Source organism: Mesoplodon densirostris, chromosome 15, assembly GCF_025265405.1.
Source record: "Mesoplodon densirostris isolate mMesDen1 chromosome 15, mMesDen1 primary haplotype, whole genome shotgun sequence".
Classification (NCBI taxonomy): Eukaryota; Metazoa; Chordata; class Mammalia; order Artiodactyla; family Ziphiidae; genus Mesoplodon; species Mesoplodon densirostris.
This window is the reverse complement of record NC_082675.1, coordinates 51,038,910-51,055,187: the sequence shown is the minus strand read 5'-3', so window position 1 is coordinate 51,055,187 and position 16,278 is coordinate 51,038,910. Positions and strand designations below refer to the sequence as shown.

General features: G+C 39.5%; 1 protein-coding gene across 3 annotated transcripts in view; it reads right to left on the bottom strand.

Moving 5' to 3' along the window:
* GALNT1 (polypeptide N-acetylgalactosaminyltransferase 1) overlaps nucleotides 1-16,278 on the bottom strand; it is a 127,921-nt gene that overhangs the window by 23,845 nt on the left and 87,798 nt on the right. For all 3 annotated transcript variants that reach the window (XM_060118744.1, XM_060118743.1, XM_060118745.1), the window contains 3 exons: nucleotides 12,173-12,339; nucleotides 6,571-6,778; nucleotides 1,755-1,925 (listed from right to left, as the gene is read on the bottom strand). In XM_060118744.1, the coding sequence (XP_059974727.1) occupies nucleotides 1,755-1,925; nucleotides 6,571-6,778; nucleotides 12,173-12,339 (546 nt within the window). The remainder of the gene's footprint in view (nucleotides 1-1,754; nucleotides 1,926-6,570; nucleotides 6,779-12,172; nucleotides 12,340-16,278) is intronic.

The window sequence follows — 16,278 nt, the reverse complement described above, 5'->3', positions numbered from 1 at the left end:
CTCTCCATCTGACTGTATATCTACTCCATAGTTCCAAGCAACCATAAATGCAGTTGACCACATTAACCAACTAGACTCATGTTAGCAGCTCTAACACGCCAGGTTCTAAGGGGTGGCAAATACTGCAAAGATGTAAGACTAAACAGGATGAAAGCAATGCAGCCCTTTCCCTCAACCTTTAAGGAAGGAGATGAAGTGCAGAATAAAATCAATATACTCCTCCTAAGTAAGGAGATCATCACCCTGACCAAGTATGGTAAATTCTCTGCCTCAAAGCATGGCCTAGGTATGTAGAGTGGGTGGGAATAGGTAGAATTAAGCAGAGAAATGATACTGAAGGAGGATTTAAATAAATGAATACCAAATATTGGTTTCCTTGAAGAATGAATATGGGGAAAAATTGGGTTCCAATTAAGAGACTGTAATTAAGTTCCAGGGACAGAGGACACTATGGAGATCATATTTTAGGATGAACTGGCTACCTATGTAACCCTAAAACATACTAATTCCATGCACTGGTGAGGGTAGCAGCATTTGCTTTTCCAGTAGAAATAGCTGTTTCCACAAAGAAGTTAGGACTTACTTTGATTTTAGAAGAGAAAAAAGAATGAGAAAGTCTAATATCTTAGAACTCAAAGGAAATAGGCTGACACCCAGCATTATCATTTAGTGCAGGGGTTTCTTGACCTAGGTTTGGGGATCTCTCTAAATTTCCTAGACTTGTATGTAAACCCTTCTGTTTGCACATGTGCATCCCTGCCTCCCACCCCCAGTCCCACTTTAGAGAAGACTCAAAGCTTTTATCAGATTTTTTCAAAGAAGTCCATCATGTATGGAATGTTTAGTGACCCCTGGTTTAGATGGTGATTTGAACTGTCACCAAAAGAGTGGAAAAGTCCCTTTACTAGGAAAGGACTCAGGCTGGCTAGGGAGAAAGAGCACAGAATTAGTGAAACCTCTCTTCAACTTTGTCAGAACTGGACTTAATTCAAAGGAAGACAGATCTGGGAAGCCTTCTCCTCTCCTGGAGAGGAGAAGGCTAAAAAGCCTGGTGCTGCAGGAACTCTCAATTACTACAGAAGCAGCAGGCTGATGCAACTGGAATCCTAGGATGGCTCAGAAGGCTCAAGGTCTCTATCTAAAGGTCCTGAATAGCATGAAGGTTTTTATCCCTTTCTGAAAAAAATCTATATAAGACCAAATATAGAACAAAAGAAAAAGCAGAAATGCATTAATGGAAATCCTTTTTTATACTTTTGTCAGTTCTAGTTATTTTTATATTTGAAACAAGCTTTTTCTAACCTTATCAGATGGTACATGTCTGAATTTAAAATCTTACATTTTACATTTTATTACCCAGTTTTAGGTATTATTTTCACATATTGGTACTTACAATTAATTAAGGGATGGTTTAAGTTAAATATTATTATCCCTAACAACTGAATTAAAGCATAAATTATAGATTGGAAAAATGTTGTTCATATAGGAATGAAAGAACATACGCATGTCACCACCATTTCTCACAGGCACTAGATTTATAGAAATGAAAAATCTGAATTTTATTAATTCATCAGAGGAAAAAAATCCCTCTTTGAAATAATGATACACATGAAAGATGGCTCCTTACTACATATATGGTGCACAAATCCTTCGTGTCTTTCAAAATACACATATAATCCTTCTAATATGATCCCCAGTGCTTCACAATCCCCCGCCAATAACACATTAGGGAAAATGTTTGACAAATCAATTACCTCACAGGAAGAGTTCGATCACCTTTCCTTCTGTCCATTTCTCTTTGGGGAACAGGATACCAGCGAAAATTGAGCTTCCAGTTGAATCCACCATAGGTCATGTCAGAACCTGCCATGTACTCAAAAGTATCATCACTGATCACGTCAATGATAGGACAGACCACTGTCTTCCTAAAATCATAAAAGCAAATTAAAAATCTTTTAAAACCTTCTTTTTTGAGGGCTATTGTAACAACTATATAACAAGTGTATACTAAGTGTTTTTAAAATAAAATAAAAATTCTATTATGTTAAGGACAATGGTGAAAAAATTCCCTGCTATATCCTACCAAGCTAGCATCATAATTATCATATTTATTTATAACTTACTGAAAATAACCTTCCATCCCCCTTCCATTCATACTTTTATATATTTGCCACATGTAAAAGTACTTCAAATATTTCTACAGTATTCAAAAATAACTTTATATGTCTATATATTTAATAATTCTAATGACTACATATTTAATAATTTTAAGCTAACAATTTTCTTAATAAATGACTTCTGGACATTTGTGTTTCTTATAGATTTTTGCTATTAAGATACTAAGTGACCATGTTCATATACACAATATTTCACTTTTGCTTTAAGAGTGAACTTCCAGGAGTGAGATAAGCGAATTAAAGGAAAGAATTTTTTGTGGCACTATTCATAACTTCTTTCCAAAAGTGTTATATGTATATGTATATACAGATTCCTTATAATACTATCAACTTGGGATGCTATTTTCTTGCAATTTTGTTACTATAATAATGTTACATAGTATCTCTGGATTTAAAAAATGTATCTTTTCTAATGATTAGAAAGAGTATTTTTCCTGCAGTTTGTATTTCTTCATACAAATTGTCTGAACACGCACTCTGAAATAGTTTTCTTTTGGTATTGTGATTTTTATAAACTTGAAAAAACACACATGCCCACAGCCCCTTCTAAGAAACAGTGCCCTCTGCTCAGAGCCCTTGGGAGCCACATTTTAGAGCATGTGATATCCTCCCCATCTGACTGGTGTCTTATTTGAGAAACCTTTCCTTACTCCCAAATCATAAAGATAGCCTCCCATATTATCTTCAAAGAGAATTATATTTTTGCCTTTCATATTTATCTTTAATCCTTATGAAACTGATTTTGGGTATTACATGCAGTAAGTATACAACTTCCTTTATTTTCCTTATGGATGACTAATTGTTTTAGCACTACTATTTGTCTAACAGTCTTTTTTTTTCTGCTGCTGTAATCATAAGTGCCTGCTCTGTCATAAATCAAGTTTTCATAGAAACATGGAGTGGCTCTGTTTCACTAGTCTATTTGTGAATTCCTGCATCAATACGTCACTGCCACAATTAAAATAGCTTTAAAATAAGTCTTGATGTCTAGTAGGGCAGGCCCAGTTGTACCTGACTCCTCTTTTTCAGGGGTGTTTTAGCTATTTTTTAAAATGTGTATTTCCAGATAAATGTTAGAATCAGCCAGTTTCTCCAAGAAAATTCTGTTGAGATTTCCAATTAGAAACACATTGAATTTATATAGATCAATGTGGAGAGAAATGACATTTTTATATTGACTTTTCTATCCATGAACATTATCCTTCTCTCCGCTCAGATTATTTTCCAATGAATTTCAACAGTTTTCTATTTCATGCATCATTTGTTAAACATATTCCTAATTACAGCCTATGATTTCCATTGCTATTATAAATGGTATCATTTCTTTTCTTCTTCTTACATTATATTTTCTAACTCTTCCTGCTGGTATGGAGAAGGCAACTGACTTTTCTATGGTGATCTTATGTTTGGCTACACTGCTAAATTCTTATTATTTCTATTACTTTGTGTATAGTTTACTTTTCTTTGTAAAAAACACATCATTTGCAATTGACAGCACTTGTTTTTTTCCTTTCTAATTCTTATACCCTTTATTTCTTATATTATTGCAAAATCTAAGGCTTCTAATAATACTGAGTAACAGTAATAATTCAGGGCATTCTTATCTTGTGCAATATCTTCCAAAAAATACTTTCTGCATTTCTTTACTGATATGATGTTTGCTAGTTAAGGGTGTGTGTGTGTGTGTGTGTGTAGCTAAATTAGTTTAGCTTCTTCAATTAGTAAATTTACATTCCATAATAGTTTACTAAGTATTTTTAATCATAAATCAATGTTCATTTTAATCATAAATGAACACTTTTTTCTGTATCTACTAAAGTGATTACAGAGTTTTAATGACAGGGTTTTGTTTTTTTTGTTTTTTGTTTTTTTTTTGCGGTACGCAGGCCTCTCACTGTTGTGGTCTCTCCCGTTGAGGAGCACAGGCTCCGGACACGCAGGCTCAGCAGCCACGGCTCACGGGCCCAGCTGCTCCGCGGCATGTGGGATCCTCCTGGACCGGGGCACGAACCCACGTCCCCTGCATCGGCAGGTGGACTCTCAACCACTGCACCACCAGGGAAGTCCTAATGACAGGGTTTTAATCACAGTTTCAGAAATATGTTAGTAGGGTATATTATGTAAATTGGTTTTGTAATATTATGCTAAACCAAGTAGTAATGATATGTTACATATATTGATATGTTATATGATATGCTTTACTTATATATATAAATATATATATATGTTGATATGATATTAATAAATCTCAGTTGGATTCAGTTTGCTGGTGCTGTGAGATTTTCGTATTAGCGTTCATGAGTGGGTTTGAGTAATTTTCCACATCTGTTCTGGTTTCATATCAAGGTTATACTAGTCTCATAAAAAGAGCTGAATTGGTACCCCTTTTCTATGTTCTGCTTACAAATTCTTAGGGGAGATCCGTTTCCCCTCCTCCACCCCATACCAAGGTTGAAACAGCCAAGTTGTCTTTGGTGTGGTGGGATTCATTTCTCATTCTAACACAGAAGTACAGACATCAGGAGCCTAGCTTTATACAGGTGTTTGCTATTCGTCTTCCCACTGTAGGCGGGGCCCAGGCCTTGGCTCCCATCCTCCCATCTGTTTGTCTTTCAAGGCAGAAGCTCAGTGTCCCCTAAGTTCAGCAGAAACCCTACAAGTGAAAGCTGGCTTTAGTGCCCAGACTGCTTTACTTGTTTGCACTTTGTTCTGAGATCTGCAGAATTTCTTACTTTGCTGCCAACTTGGAGATGCATTTAAAAATGTTTTTGGGGACTTCCCTGGTGGTCCAGTGGTAAAGAATCCACCTTACAATGCAGGGGACACAGGTTTGAACCCTGGTCGGGGAACTAAGACCCCACATGCTGCAGGGCAACTAAGCCCACACGCCACAAATACGGAGCTCTCGCGCCTCTACTAGAGAGACTGTGTGCCGCAAACTACAGAGCACACGTGCTCTGGAGCCCATGCGCCACAACTACAGAGAGAAAAACCCACATGCCACAACTAGAGAGAAGCCCCCGCGCCGCAATGAAAAATCCTGCGTGCCTCAATGAAGATCCTGCATGCTGCAACTAAGACCCGACGCAGCCAAAAATAAATGAAATAAATAAATCTTTTTAAAAATGTGTTTTGAATTTATCCAGCACTAGCTTTTTCAGTTGGAAATGTTATTCAGGATACCTAATCTACCACACAGCCCAACTGGAAGTTGTTGTGGTTGTTATTTCAGCCAATTTCCCTTTCATATTTCTGTCATCACCTCACATTGCTTTCTCTCCACGGGTCCAGGCTCCTGCTTCATAAAGGTTACACATTGTCTTTATGCAAGCAAACACTTCCTAAATCAGTCATCTGTTTCACAGAGAAAACAATTTACAGAAATATCCTATTTCTTCTTCAGGCAGTGTTCTTCCTAAAGCTACTGTATCTTCTCATTGCCCAAGCAATTCATCTTTGAAAGGGGAGAGATGGGGACTTCCTTGGCGGTCCAGTGGTTAAGACTCCATGCTCCTAATGCAGGGGGCATAGGTTCGATCCCGGGTCAGGGAACTAAGATCCCACATGCCGGGTGGCGCGGCCAAAAAAAAAACTGGGTGGGGGGGCGGAGATGTAGGTCCAGCATTTGCTTACAAACAGAATAGATGCAGTGACTTTGGCTCCCACTATGCTCTACGTGACTAGTAAAAGTTTACCCTGCTGAAATCTAAACCTTAATGTTAAGTTGACACAGACAGCCTCTGGTTCAAACTTCAATGACAAGCAGAAATTCAACTAACATAGGTCTTGCAGACTGAAGTTAGGTTGTCTCCTCATATCTAGGAGCTAAGGCCAAGCCCAGCAGTAGGTAATTCTTTGAAAATTGTGCATCATGAAAGACTACAACCATGAGCCTGCACTGCTCCCAATGTTCTACCTGTATTATCCAAGATTACGTCCTTTTCCATATACAATCAAGCATTTCAGGAGACAATGTGTATCTCCCCACCCCCTTCTACTTTGTGCTACAGGCTGAGGATACAGTCCCAGTAAGGATGCAGACAGAGAGGTGACCTGCTCACGCCCCAGTGTCAGCCTTAGAGAGCAGGGACAAGTAAAGGGCTTTATCCTACCTTCCCTGAGATCCGTGTCTATCTGTTCTGCTCCTGTTTAGTGAGAGAGCATATAGTATACATCCTAACATGTTTCCTAATCCATCCTCATTAACAAGACAGTCTGAAAACATTCCTTCCAGACTTTAGAACGTGGTCTTATTCATATTTAGTTTAGAGTACTCTTCATGGGTATTTTAAAGGAAAATATTTTTATATTTATTTAAAAACATGGAATTTTGCAACTTACCATAGTTTAGGACAAATGCACTGAAAACAATTTATAGACTCCAGAAAATTACCTGTCATGTTTGATCCTGGCTAAGAGAGGCTCCAGCCACCCCACTGTACATTCACAGTGAGCATCTAAAAAGGTGATCACTTGGCCTTTAGACACTGCAGCTCCTTTTAACCTAGCTCTGATCAATCCAGAACGTTGCTCCATTCGAATTACGTGAACTGGTACTTTCAGTTTTTTCACGTAACTCTCTAGAGGTCTTTTCAGAAAGTCTGAAAATTAATAAAACAAAACAAATTTTTAAAAATACCATGAAAAAACTGCGAGCTGGCATTATCCAGATGGAAGGCAATTTTGGTTTGCAATATTCATTCAACACATACCTACTGAGCACTTTCAGTGAGGCTCCCTGACTCACAAACCCGTTTCACTTAGGAAGCCTTTTTATCTCCTGAGAGAATGTACCAGAACTGCCTCTCCTTTGTTACACGAGGAATTAGGGGAGAGCCTCTGGGCTCAGGCTCAGTCAAAGGCACGTTACCACACTTCTCTAAGCAGCTCTCCGTCAGGCTCAATTCTCCTTTTCTCTAATCATGCTTAAGGATCAGGAACAGAAAGAAGGTAGTTCAAGAGAATTAAATCCAGACCTCAATAGAGAGAAAGAACACAATACGCAATAGCTGTTAGAGTTTGGAAAATTGTGGGGTTTCTTCAAAGGCAGAAACAAATTGTCTTATAGTTTATCACGGTCTCTGACTATGTAGTTCTTTTTCAGGAGGTGGGAAATGAGGTCAAGCTAGATGAGAATGCTGGACGGGAGCTACAAAACCAAACAGAACCCTTACCAGACAGGTCGGTCTAAGTAAAAAAGGTTTCCAGAGGGAAGGGCAATTGAAGAGGAAAAGAGAAAGGGAGAGTGAATGGGTGATGAAATCAGCAGCTATCCTAGAGAGATCAGATAGAGGTTATGCTCCTAAGCCAAGGATTTCCTGCCTGCAAAGTACATAATTGATTTTAAAAAGCAGAAAAGGTTCCACTTCCTCAAACCAAAGACAGGAAACTTTTCACATCAGGTTAGTTCATGGTGCTTATGCCAGAGAAGTGACGGATGGTGATCAAATATCTTTCCAATTTGTCCCCATACCACAGGTGCAAGGACAGTCTCTCTAGGGAAGGAAAAACTTGACATGGAGCTACTAGGACTCCTGTGACTAGCTCTGCCCTGGGACCCCAGTAAAGAAGGTCAGGGTGTAAGTATTAAGGGGCTCTTTAAATACTAAATGTGGGAATCCAAAGGGCTCCCTACATAGCGGAGAGGGAAAGACAAATAGTAGTGGAATGGTTCTGGTCCATTGGAACTGGTTAAGACCTGACTGATTCAATAACGGAATAATCAGGACTATGAAAACTGTGAAAGAAAAAAAGGCCTCTGTGTCCCACTACACCAGAACACCAATCATTTCCATGTCTGCTAATACACTTCCTAAATTATCTGGGCTAAAAAGAGAATCTGAAAAATATGTGGAGAACTCCTCTCTGATCACCATGATTTTATGAACCAAATCTTAGGGTCAGAAACATATATAACTTGATTCTGAGTAAAAAAAAGGTGAGGGTAGTGCCAACCCCAATGAAAAACAACATTTTACCACTTTATGTCTATTTAGTACAATGTCAGGTTCTTTACATATTTTATTTCATTTAATCCTCATAACAACCCTATGAGATGTCATTAAACATATTTTAGACATGAAACTCTATGGCTCAGAATATTAAATGAACTGATCAAGATGACAGCTTATTAAGAGGTAGATCCAAGATTCAAGCCAGGTCTGCCTGACTTCAAAGCCCCTCTTTTCACCCACAGCAAGAAATCCTAGAAGGGAACTACCGAGAGAACAATTCAGGACTGTGGATTCACCCAACTAGATCCAAATTTAAATTGCTTTATGTCCAGAGTTTGACAGAATCTCACGTGGTAAGCTGTGAGATATATTCTAGTACCTTAGACCAGTCAAATTCGGCTGTGTCACAAACACTGTGTCGCCCAGTAAGTCTTCCCCAAAATATCAGACAGTTTAAAGTGCTTATTAAGAATCAATCTAATCCCTGAATCCCGTATCTTTGAAAGTTATAATATTCTGTCCTGTCTATAACTAAATTGAAAAATGCATGATTCTCTGGTCTGGTAGTTGAAAAAAGTTGCTATTCAACAAATTTTCTTGGCATCTTTGTTTGATGTCTTTGTGGCTCTCAGGCAATATGGCTAAGAAATAGGTATCTTCCTAACACCTGATGTAGAATTATGGACTCAGGGCTAGGTGGGGGATTAGGAACTATTTATTCAAACCTCATTTTATAAAAATGAAGCCATGGGGGGGGTTGTTAAGTGATTATGATTAGAAGGTACTATGTCATCTAAAAATAAGAGAGAATCTTATTTTATTAGAGTATCTTTACAGCTATTAGTCTATAAATGGATCCCTAGGCATCTCTGCATCAGGGAGTTGTGAGGCTGTCAGAGAGTGAACGTCAGGGAAAATTTCACTGCTCCCAACAACATCTGAGAAATCTTAGCCAGAACTCTAAAGAGCAGTAGAAAGAGCAAAGAATTTAGAGTGTAATAAATCTGACTCCTAATCCCTACTTAAATAAGAACCTCTGTTTCCTTTTATGTAAAATGAGAAAAACAATAGTCATCTCAGATTAAGAACATTATACCAGTTCTAAATCTTAACATAACCTTCTGAGATGACAACTGCATAACTTCGAACATGAACTAGGGATTCATCCAGACTCCGTCTTCATTACAGACCCCTTAACAGTAAAGTTGTGACAGACATGACTACATAGCAGTTAAGAGGTTAAGCCCTAGGTTTATGCAAAGTCTCATTTTGCTCAATCAATAAAATAGGGATAATTACAGCACCTACTTCATACTTAATAAATGGAGCTACTGACAACTCAGCAGGTTCACCGTGAAATCCAATACCCTGAGGCCATGAGCAGACTATGCACACTACACAACCTAGTTAGGAAGTCTGTGCAGACAAGGAGGAGAAATAAGGATCAACTGACTGGTAGATTATTCTTTCCTTCATTCACTGAATATATTCTGGACTGTCTACTGTGTGATAGGCATTGTGGACACTGAGGAGATAACGGTGAGCAAATAGTCCTGATGGAGTCATAGTGCCTGTCTGGGGGGCAGGGTGGGGGGAGACAGTCATTAAATAGACAAGTAAACAGGTAAATCTCTGGGGAGAGCTGTGGGAGTATAGAGTGTTCTGAGAGGTGCTCAAAGGGACATGACCCGGTCACAGGAGGTCAGGAAAGCCTAAGTGCAACTTGATTCTGAGGAAACATACGAGCGGAACTAGGGGCTGGGGTGGGCAGGGAATGATCTGAGATATGACTGGAGATGCAGGCAGAGGCCAGGTCCTGCAGGCCTTAGAGGGAAGGCTTCTTTTTCTTTTAATTGAAGTACAGTTGATTTACAATGTTTCAGGTGTACAGCAACATGATTCAGTTATATATACATATATATTTTTTTCAGATTCTTTTCCATTATAGGTTATTACAGGATACTGACTATAGTTCCCTGTGCTATACAGTAGGTCCTTGTTTAGAGGAAAGGTTTTAATCAGAGAAGTGACACGGTCAGGTCTGCACGTTTAAAAGCTCCCTCTGCACGCAGCATGAACAGACAGGATGGGGTGAGAGTGTTTGTGGGGAGACTAATTAGTCTACTTCATCGGCCAGGTGAGAAATGACAGTGCCATGGCTGTGCCTCATGAATAGGAAAAGAGCGGACTTAGAGAGCTGGCTCTGGTTCCTGGGCCCAAAGTTACCACCTAAACAAGAAAGTTAGATTAGATAATTCTCAATCTGGATAACAAGACTGCAGTTATAACCACAAAAACACAATGCCCAGGGGTTCCCAAATAACAGAAGTGGTGACCCAGATGCCTGAGACTTTCCAGGCAGGAAGATATAGAAGAGCCAAGTCGCTGATCAGGGCTGTGGGGTGACGCTCAGGGTCCTGCTTAGTGACTAAGCCCGAGGGGGCAGGGAGGCAGACACCTGCCCAGAAGTTTCCAATTACAGGTTTACAAAGGCTGGGGTGATTCAGAAGGGCCTACACGAGGGAGGTAAAAGAGAACCGGGATACGTGACTATCTTTGTCACTTCAGGTTGCAGACATGTAAGTCTTGCTGGTTAGGCCACATCCTACAAAAACTTACTATTTCACAGCCTTCTCAGGCACTCAACAAAATAATGGAGAAAACATAGGGGGGACTGGAAAAATAAATCATTTCATCTGAGGAAAAATATCTTTTCTTGAGGAACATTTAACAAATATCAACATATAAGTAAAAGTCACTTGCAGGATAGATGTCTGTATGAATCACTGCTAAAATTAACTTCAGCTGATTTTCTTAAAGAAGGATTAATTAACTACTAGCTAACAATTATCCATGTGGGGTTTATACTTCTACTGTCAACAGTAATTATTTAAGTGTGGTATTCTTAATTTATTCTCATTCATTTTGACATAAATTACATTATATATTATTATTAAATGTTTTATGTAATTATAAACTATCTCCTTGATTAGATTAAGGAAGTAAGCTACAAGGCCATTGAAACAGCAGGGCTGTAACTTATTCTTCATTTGTACCTCTACAACCTGGCAAAGTAAGAAGATTTAAATTGTTATCAATGAGTAAATTACTCCCAATAATTAAGACAGGAAATGATTAAATTCATCACAGTTAAATGTATATATTTAGTGTGGGCACAGGGAGGAGAAGGTATAATACTTGACTAAACTATTTTAGCAGATGCAATGAGACATAGGTGAGAAAGTTGAAGATAATAACAAAAAAGGTTGAAAAGATGGGTCATGAAGTTTAAGGCTGCTTAAGGAAGGAAGGAAGAGCCGTTTTCCGTAGTTCCCTCCAAATTTTTCTCATGTGACTATAGGACTTTTGGGGGAAACACATGACACCAATGATGCTGAACAGCTGTGCTGTGAAAAAAAAGCCTGTGAAAAATTCTGAGATTCTTGGAAGAATGTCTGGGCAAGAGCCACTGTAGAGATTCATCATGAGATCAGAAACATATTATACACCACTTTTTCATAAGTTCCTTCGTCACCCTTTATGTACCTAGCTATAGATTATTCCTGAACTTAGGAATAGAGGAAACGGAAAACCTAAGAAGAATCTGGGGAACTAAGGCTCAGCCAGCTCAGGCTCTGTTTTGCTGTCAGGGATGCTTCCCACTGTACAAATCTCTCTATTCATGGCTCTCAGTAGGAGCCAATCTTTCTCCACTGACTCAGGGCTGCAGCTTCCCACAGAGAAAATCCTGACAAAATTACGTGTTTTTTTTTTTTTTTCACTGTTCTGCATAAATTTTTATAGATTTCTTTTTAAAACAAGATTAGATGTGACACAAACTAAATGCTAATTAAAGTAATATTTAAGTTTCACAAGGGTGTAAATTTTCTGCATATGTGAAATGAGTCCCAACGTCATAAATAACTTTTAGGATAAATTAGAAGTTTGTATAAAATTATTAGGTTAAATGATAGCAACTAGTTTTTTAACCATAATGACAAAAGGTGTAGCATATTATTGGCATTAAAGTGTAAAATTTACCTCTTTCACTGGCATCATCTACGAGAACAATTTCTTCTAGCATGTGTCTTGGTGAGCGATTAATGACACTATGGACAGTTCGCAGAAGTGTGCTCCAAGCCTCATTGTGGAAAACAATCACCACACTTGTCGTAGGAAGATTATCTGGATACACCTTTGTTTTACACCTAGAGACAAAGCAAATGCCTTTGTAAAACTGTTACAATAGCATAATCAAGTAAGGGGTAACAGAAGAATAAGACAGGTGGCTCTAGTGGTGCAACTCTCAGTAACTTCATTTATTTAACTTTTGGTTAATGTTCCATGTTTAATAAAACAGTACCTACTGGGCCTCCCTGGTGGCGCAGTGGTTGAGAATCCGCCTGCCGATGCAGGGGACACGGGTTCGTGCCCCGGTCTGGGTGGATCCCGCGTGCTGCGGAGCGGCTGGACCCGTGAGCCATGGCCGCTGGGCCTGCGCGTCCGGAGCCTGTGCTCCGCAACGGGAGAGGCCGCAACAGTGAGAGGCCCGCGTACCGCAAAAAAAAAAAAAAAAAAAAAAAAAAAAATAGTACCTACTTAAAGTTATATGGTTAGATTAAAACTATTTTTAAAGATGTTAATTACATTCTTAAAATCAGGCACTCTTTCCTGACATGTTTTCTGTTGATTCGTTTTAATGGATAATGTACCAAGGCTATATTAATCCCAAGTGAACGTACCTCAAGAATCCCATTAGACAAAAAATCAGAACCACTACAGTCTAACAGTTTAATAATCTAAGCAAAGGATTACCTTCCACAAAGGAAGTAAACTAATATTTACTGAGTATCTATTATGTACTGGTCACTGAAACTTCCTAATAGTTCTGTGAGGTATCTGAAGCCACATTTCACAGATGAGAAGCAGAGGATGGACCAAGGGAGGGAGCGGCAGGGCCTGACTGGGAGCTCCACGGCCTTGAGACTGCCCCCTCCACAATGAAATGTCCACATGCATCTTGTTTGGTACAGACTATCATTAGAAATGTAACCATCAGAAAGACCAAACACACCCAAAATATCTGCACACAGAATCAATACACTAATTCTACATGGTCTCTTCTTTCAATCTTGTTAACTAGATGAAACCGCTAGAAACAGACTAACCGAGGGCAACAACAGCACTAAGTAACCAGACATCAAGGCACCTGTTTTAGGACAAAACCTCTCCTAAAGAGTGCATGTATTACTCTTTCTTAGGGACCCCCAAATTTTAAGAGTTGTTCCACCTCTATATCCACCTTTTTTTCCTTGCTCTCGTAAACTCCTCAAACCTTGTGTGGTCTCTCCAATCTCGTCTATTATTACCTGTCAGTGGGAGCGGAGAAAGGAGAGAAGGGGGAAGAATTGAGAAAAAATACCAACAAAAGCCCTCTTCTGAAGCTGCCACTATAACCCTACTTACTAAATGTGGCACCCTAGGGCTGCTGATTGGCAGCTGCAAGAAAAGGAAAATAGAAGAAGAAAAAGATGGCAAGGTAAAATAAAGGGGTTGAAAGAAGGAGAAACGAAGGAGAGTTCACTAGGGAGCCCCATCAGCACTGGTCCCTCCTCCCTCCCAGGAGAAAAGGGGAAACAAACAGCTTCCATTGTCCTTCTTCATTAAATCCCATTTCAGCCCCTCCCACCTCTTCACCATTCCCAAGACTCCCTTTCACAGCGCGTCTCCCTCTCCTCTCGCCAGTAACCTCACTGTCTATCCACCGAAGCCTGAGACCACAGCCGTATGTCCACATCACAGTCCACTCCCCGCTCACCCTGTGTTCACACCAAGATCCACTAGAAGGCTGCCACACAGCCTGCCACCCTCTCTACAATCCCCTCCCTCCAGGTCTCGGCTAGAGGTGAAGTCCACAAGACTAGCTGCCTAGGCTACGGGAAGGAAAACTATGGGAAGGTTCTTGGCATTCCAAATAATATTATCTGAAAATAGTACCATTTATTATTATTATTTTCAGATAGTATTGATATAATAGCATTATATCAAATAGTCTTACTTTTGGACAGTATTTATCAAAACTCTGTTATAAATGGCGGCCAAATTATAGATATCTCATTAGTACTATGCTTCAGGTACCTTGTTAGTGAGCAAGGCAAGACACTCATGTTTTCATGGAAAGGTGCATGCTGTATACCTGACTCACAGACTACTGGAGCAGGACTGTGAAGTCAGGAATAGCTTGTGTATGGGTAAGGGGCATTCAGAAAAAGACTTTCTAAAATTATTTAATTGAATCATATTAAGTCATATGTAATCCTTTTTCACAAATTAATCCTACTTATTATTATAGGAGAATTGGGAAACAGAAAACAGTCATGGTGACTGTAAAGCTGCTAGCTTACTGAAACAACAAAAAGAACAAAATCAAGTGAGACACAGAAGATGATTAGGCAAATTCGCCATGTATCAACAGTACTGCTAGCCATGTGCATGGCTAGGGAGCATACAGGAAGACGATGGAAAACTCTTGAGATGGCAGGGTCTACAGAAGAGGAGTGATAAGCCAGATTTATTACTAGGATGATACATTAAAGAATTAAATTCTGAAGTTGTATGGAAAGGAAGCAAGGCTATAGGAACACTGGAAATAAAGAAGACGAAAATGGAAATCATTCACAGCAGGATGGAAGAATCAGAAAGCAAAGCAAATTATTGCGACCCAGAAGAACAGATGACAAAAAGGAAAACAATTTCCTAAATCAAACAATTGAATTCAATCATTCAGAGAACATATAAATTCATAAATATTCTCTCAATGCAAAATGGAAAATATAGAGAAAATATGGGAAAATCTTCATAACTGATCTCAAACAGGTAAACACACACATACTCCCCTCTACCTGAGAAAAAAAATAAAGCACTTGAGAAGACCAGAGGTGCTTTCAGCATTCTAGCTAAGCTTCTCCCAGGGAGGGACCACCTGTCCTTGTGGGGCTGGAGGTGAGGGATCCCTCTGGGGGTAGGGAGCACAGAGCTGAGGATAAGCACAGGCGGTACTATGAAGCAGTTTTCTTCCACCCTGTCCCAACTGAGTCTTTTATCCTCAGGGATGAAAATTAGCCAGTGTAAGGTTGTGCTACTTTAAAAACACACAAAACAAAGCAAAACCACCACACACAGATTTAACAACAGGGTGTGGGTTAGGAAGAGAGGGAAAAGAAGAGTCTTAACTTTTTACTGAAATATAATATACATTCAAACAAGTTGACAACCATAAGTATACAGGTGAATGTGTTTCCACAAAGTGACTGCATCAAGGAGTCAGCACCCAGACAAAGAAACAGAACATTACCAACACCCCAGAGGCTTCCTTTCTGCCCCTTCCCAAGGTAACCACTCCTCTGGACCTCTAGCACTACAGATGAATTTTACCTCTTTCTTTAAATGCTTATTTAAAAGGAATAATATAGAGCAGTGGTTCTCAAACTTTTTAACTCAAAACCCCTTTACACATTTAAAAATTGAGGATTCCAAAGTTGTTCTGTCTATGGGTTATAGCTATTAATATTAAATTATAAAACAAAATTTTAAAATAAAGAATCCACAAACACATATTACATTAGCTATCAAAGAGATGATTTATCACTTTCATATAGTATCCCACTACGAATTTATTGCCTCTTATCTCCAAATATATCCTTCACTGCCTGCTCTGTGACAGTGTAACTGGCTCCTATAAGCGTATCTCCTTTGCAGTTGGCAAGATGCATACATAAGCTTTGACAGTCGAGGGTGTTGGAGTGACCCTGCCGGAGGAAGAAACCTCCCTTCCTGGTTCTAGCATGCCTCCATTTGTTTTCTTCTCCTTCCTATAGGGTGGCTGCTACTGGAGTGTGTGGAAGACACCCAAACGCATGAGTTTCAGTAGCACCCCACAGGCAGACTCTCAGTAAGTCTCCCAGGTACCCCAGCAGCTGGCTTCCCAGAGTTGGTTGCCTAAAGCCAGGAAGGGTGGTTGCTGTTTGGCAGTTCTGGCTCTGACTTCCTGCCCAAATGCGCTCTGAAGTGTATTTTATGTTTGTTACCCTGCCTTACCAGTCCCCACTCTGGAGGGTAGTGTGCACCAGGTCTGGCCAGGGGTAACT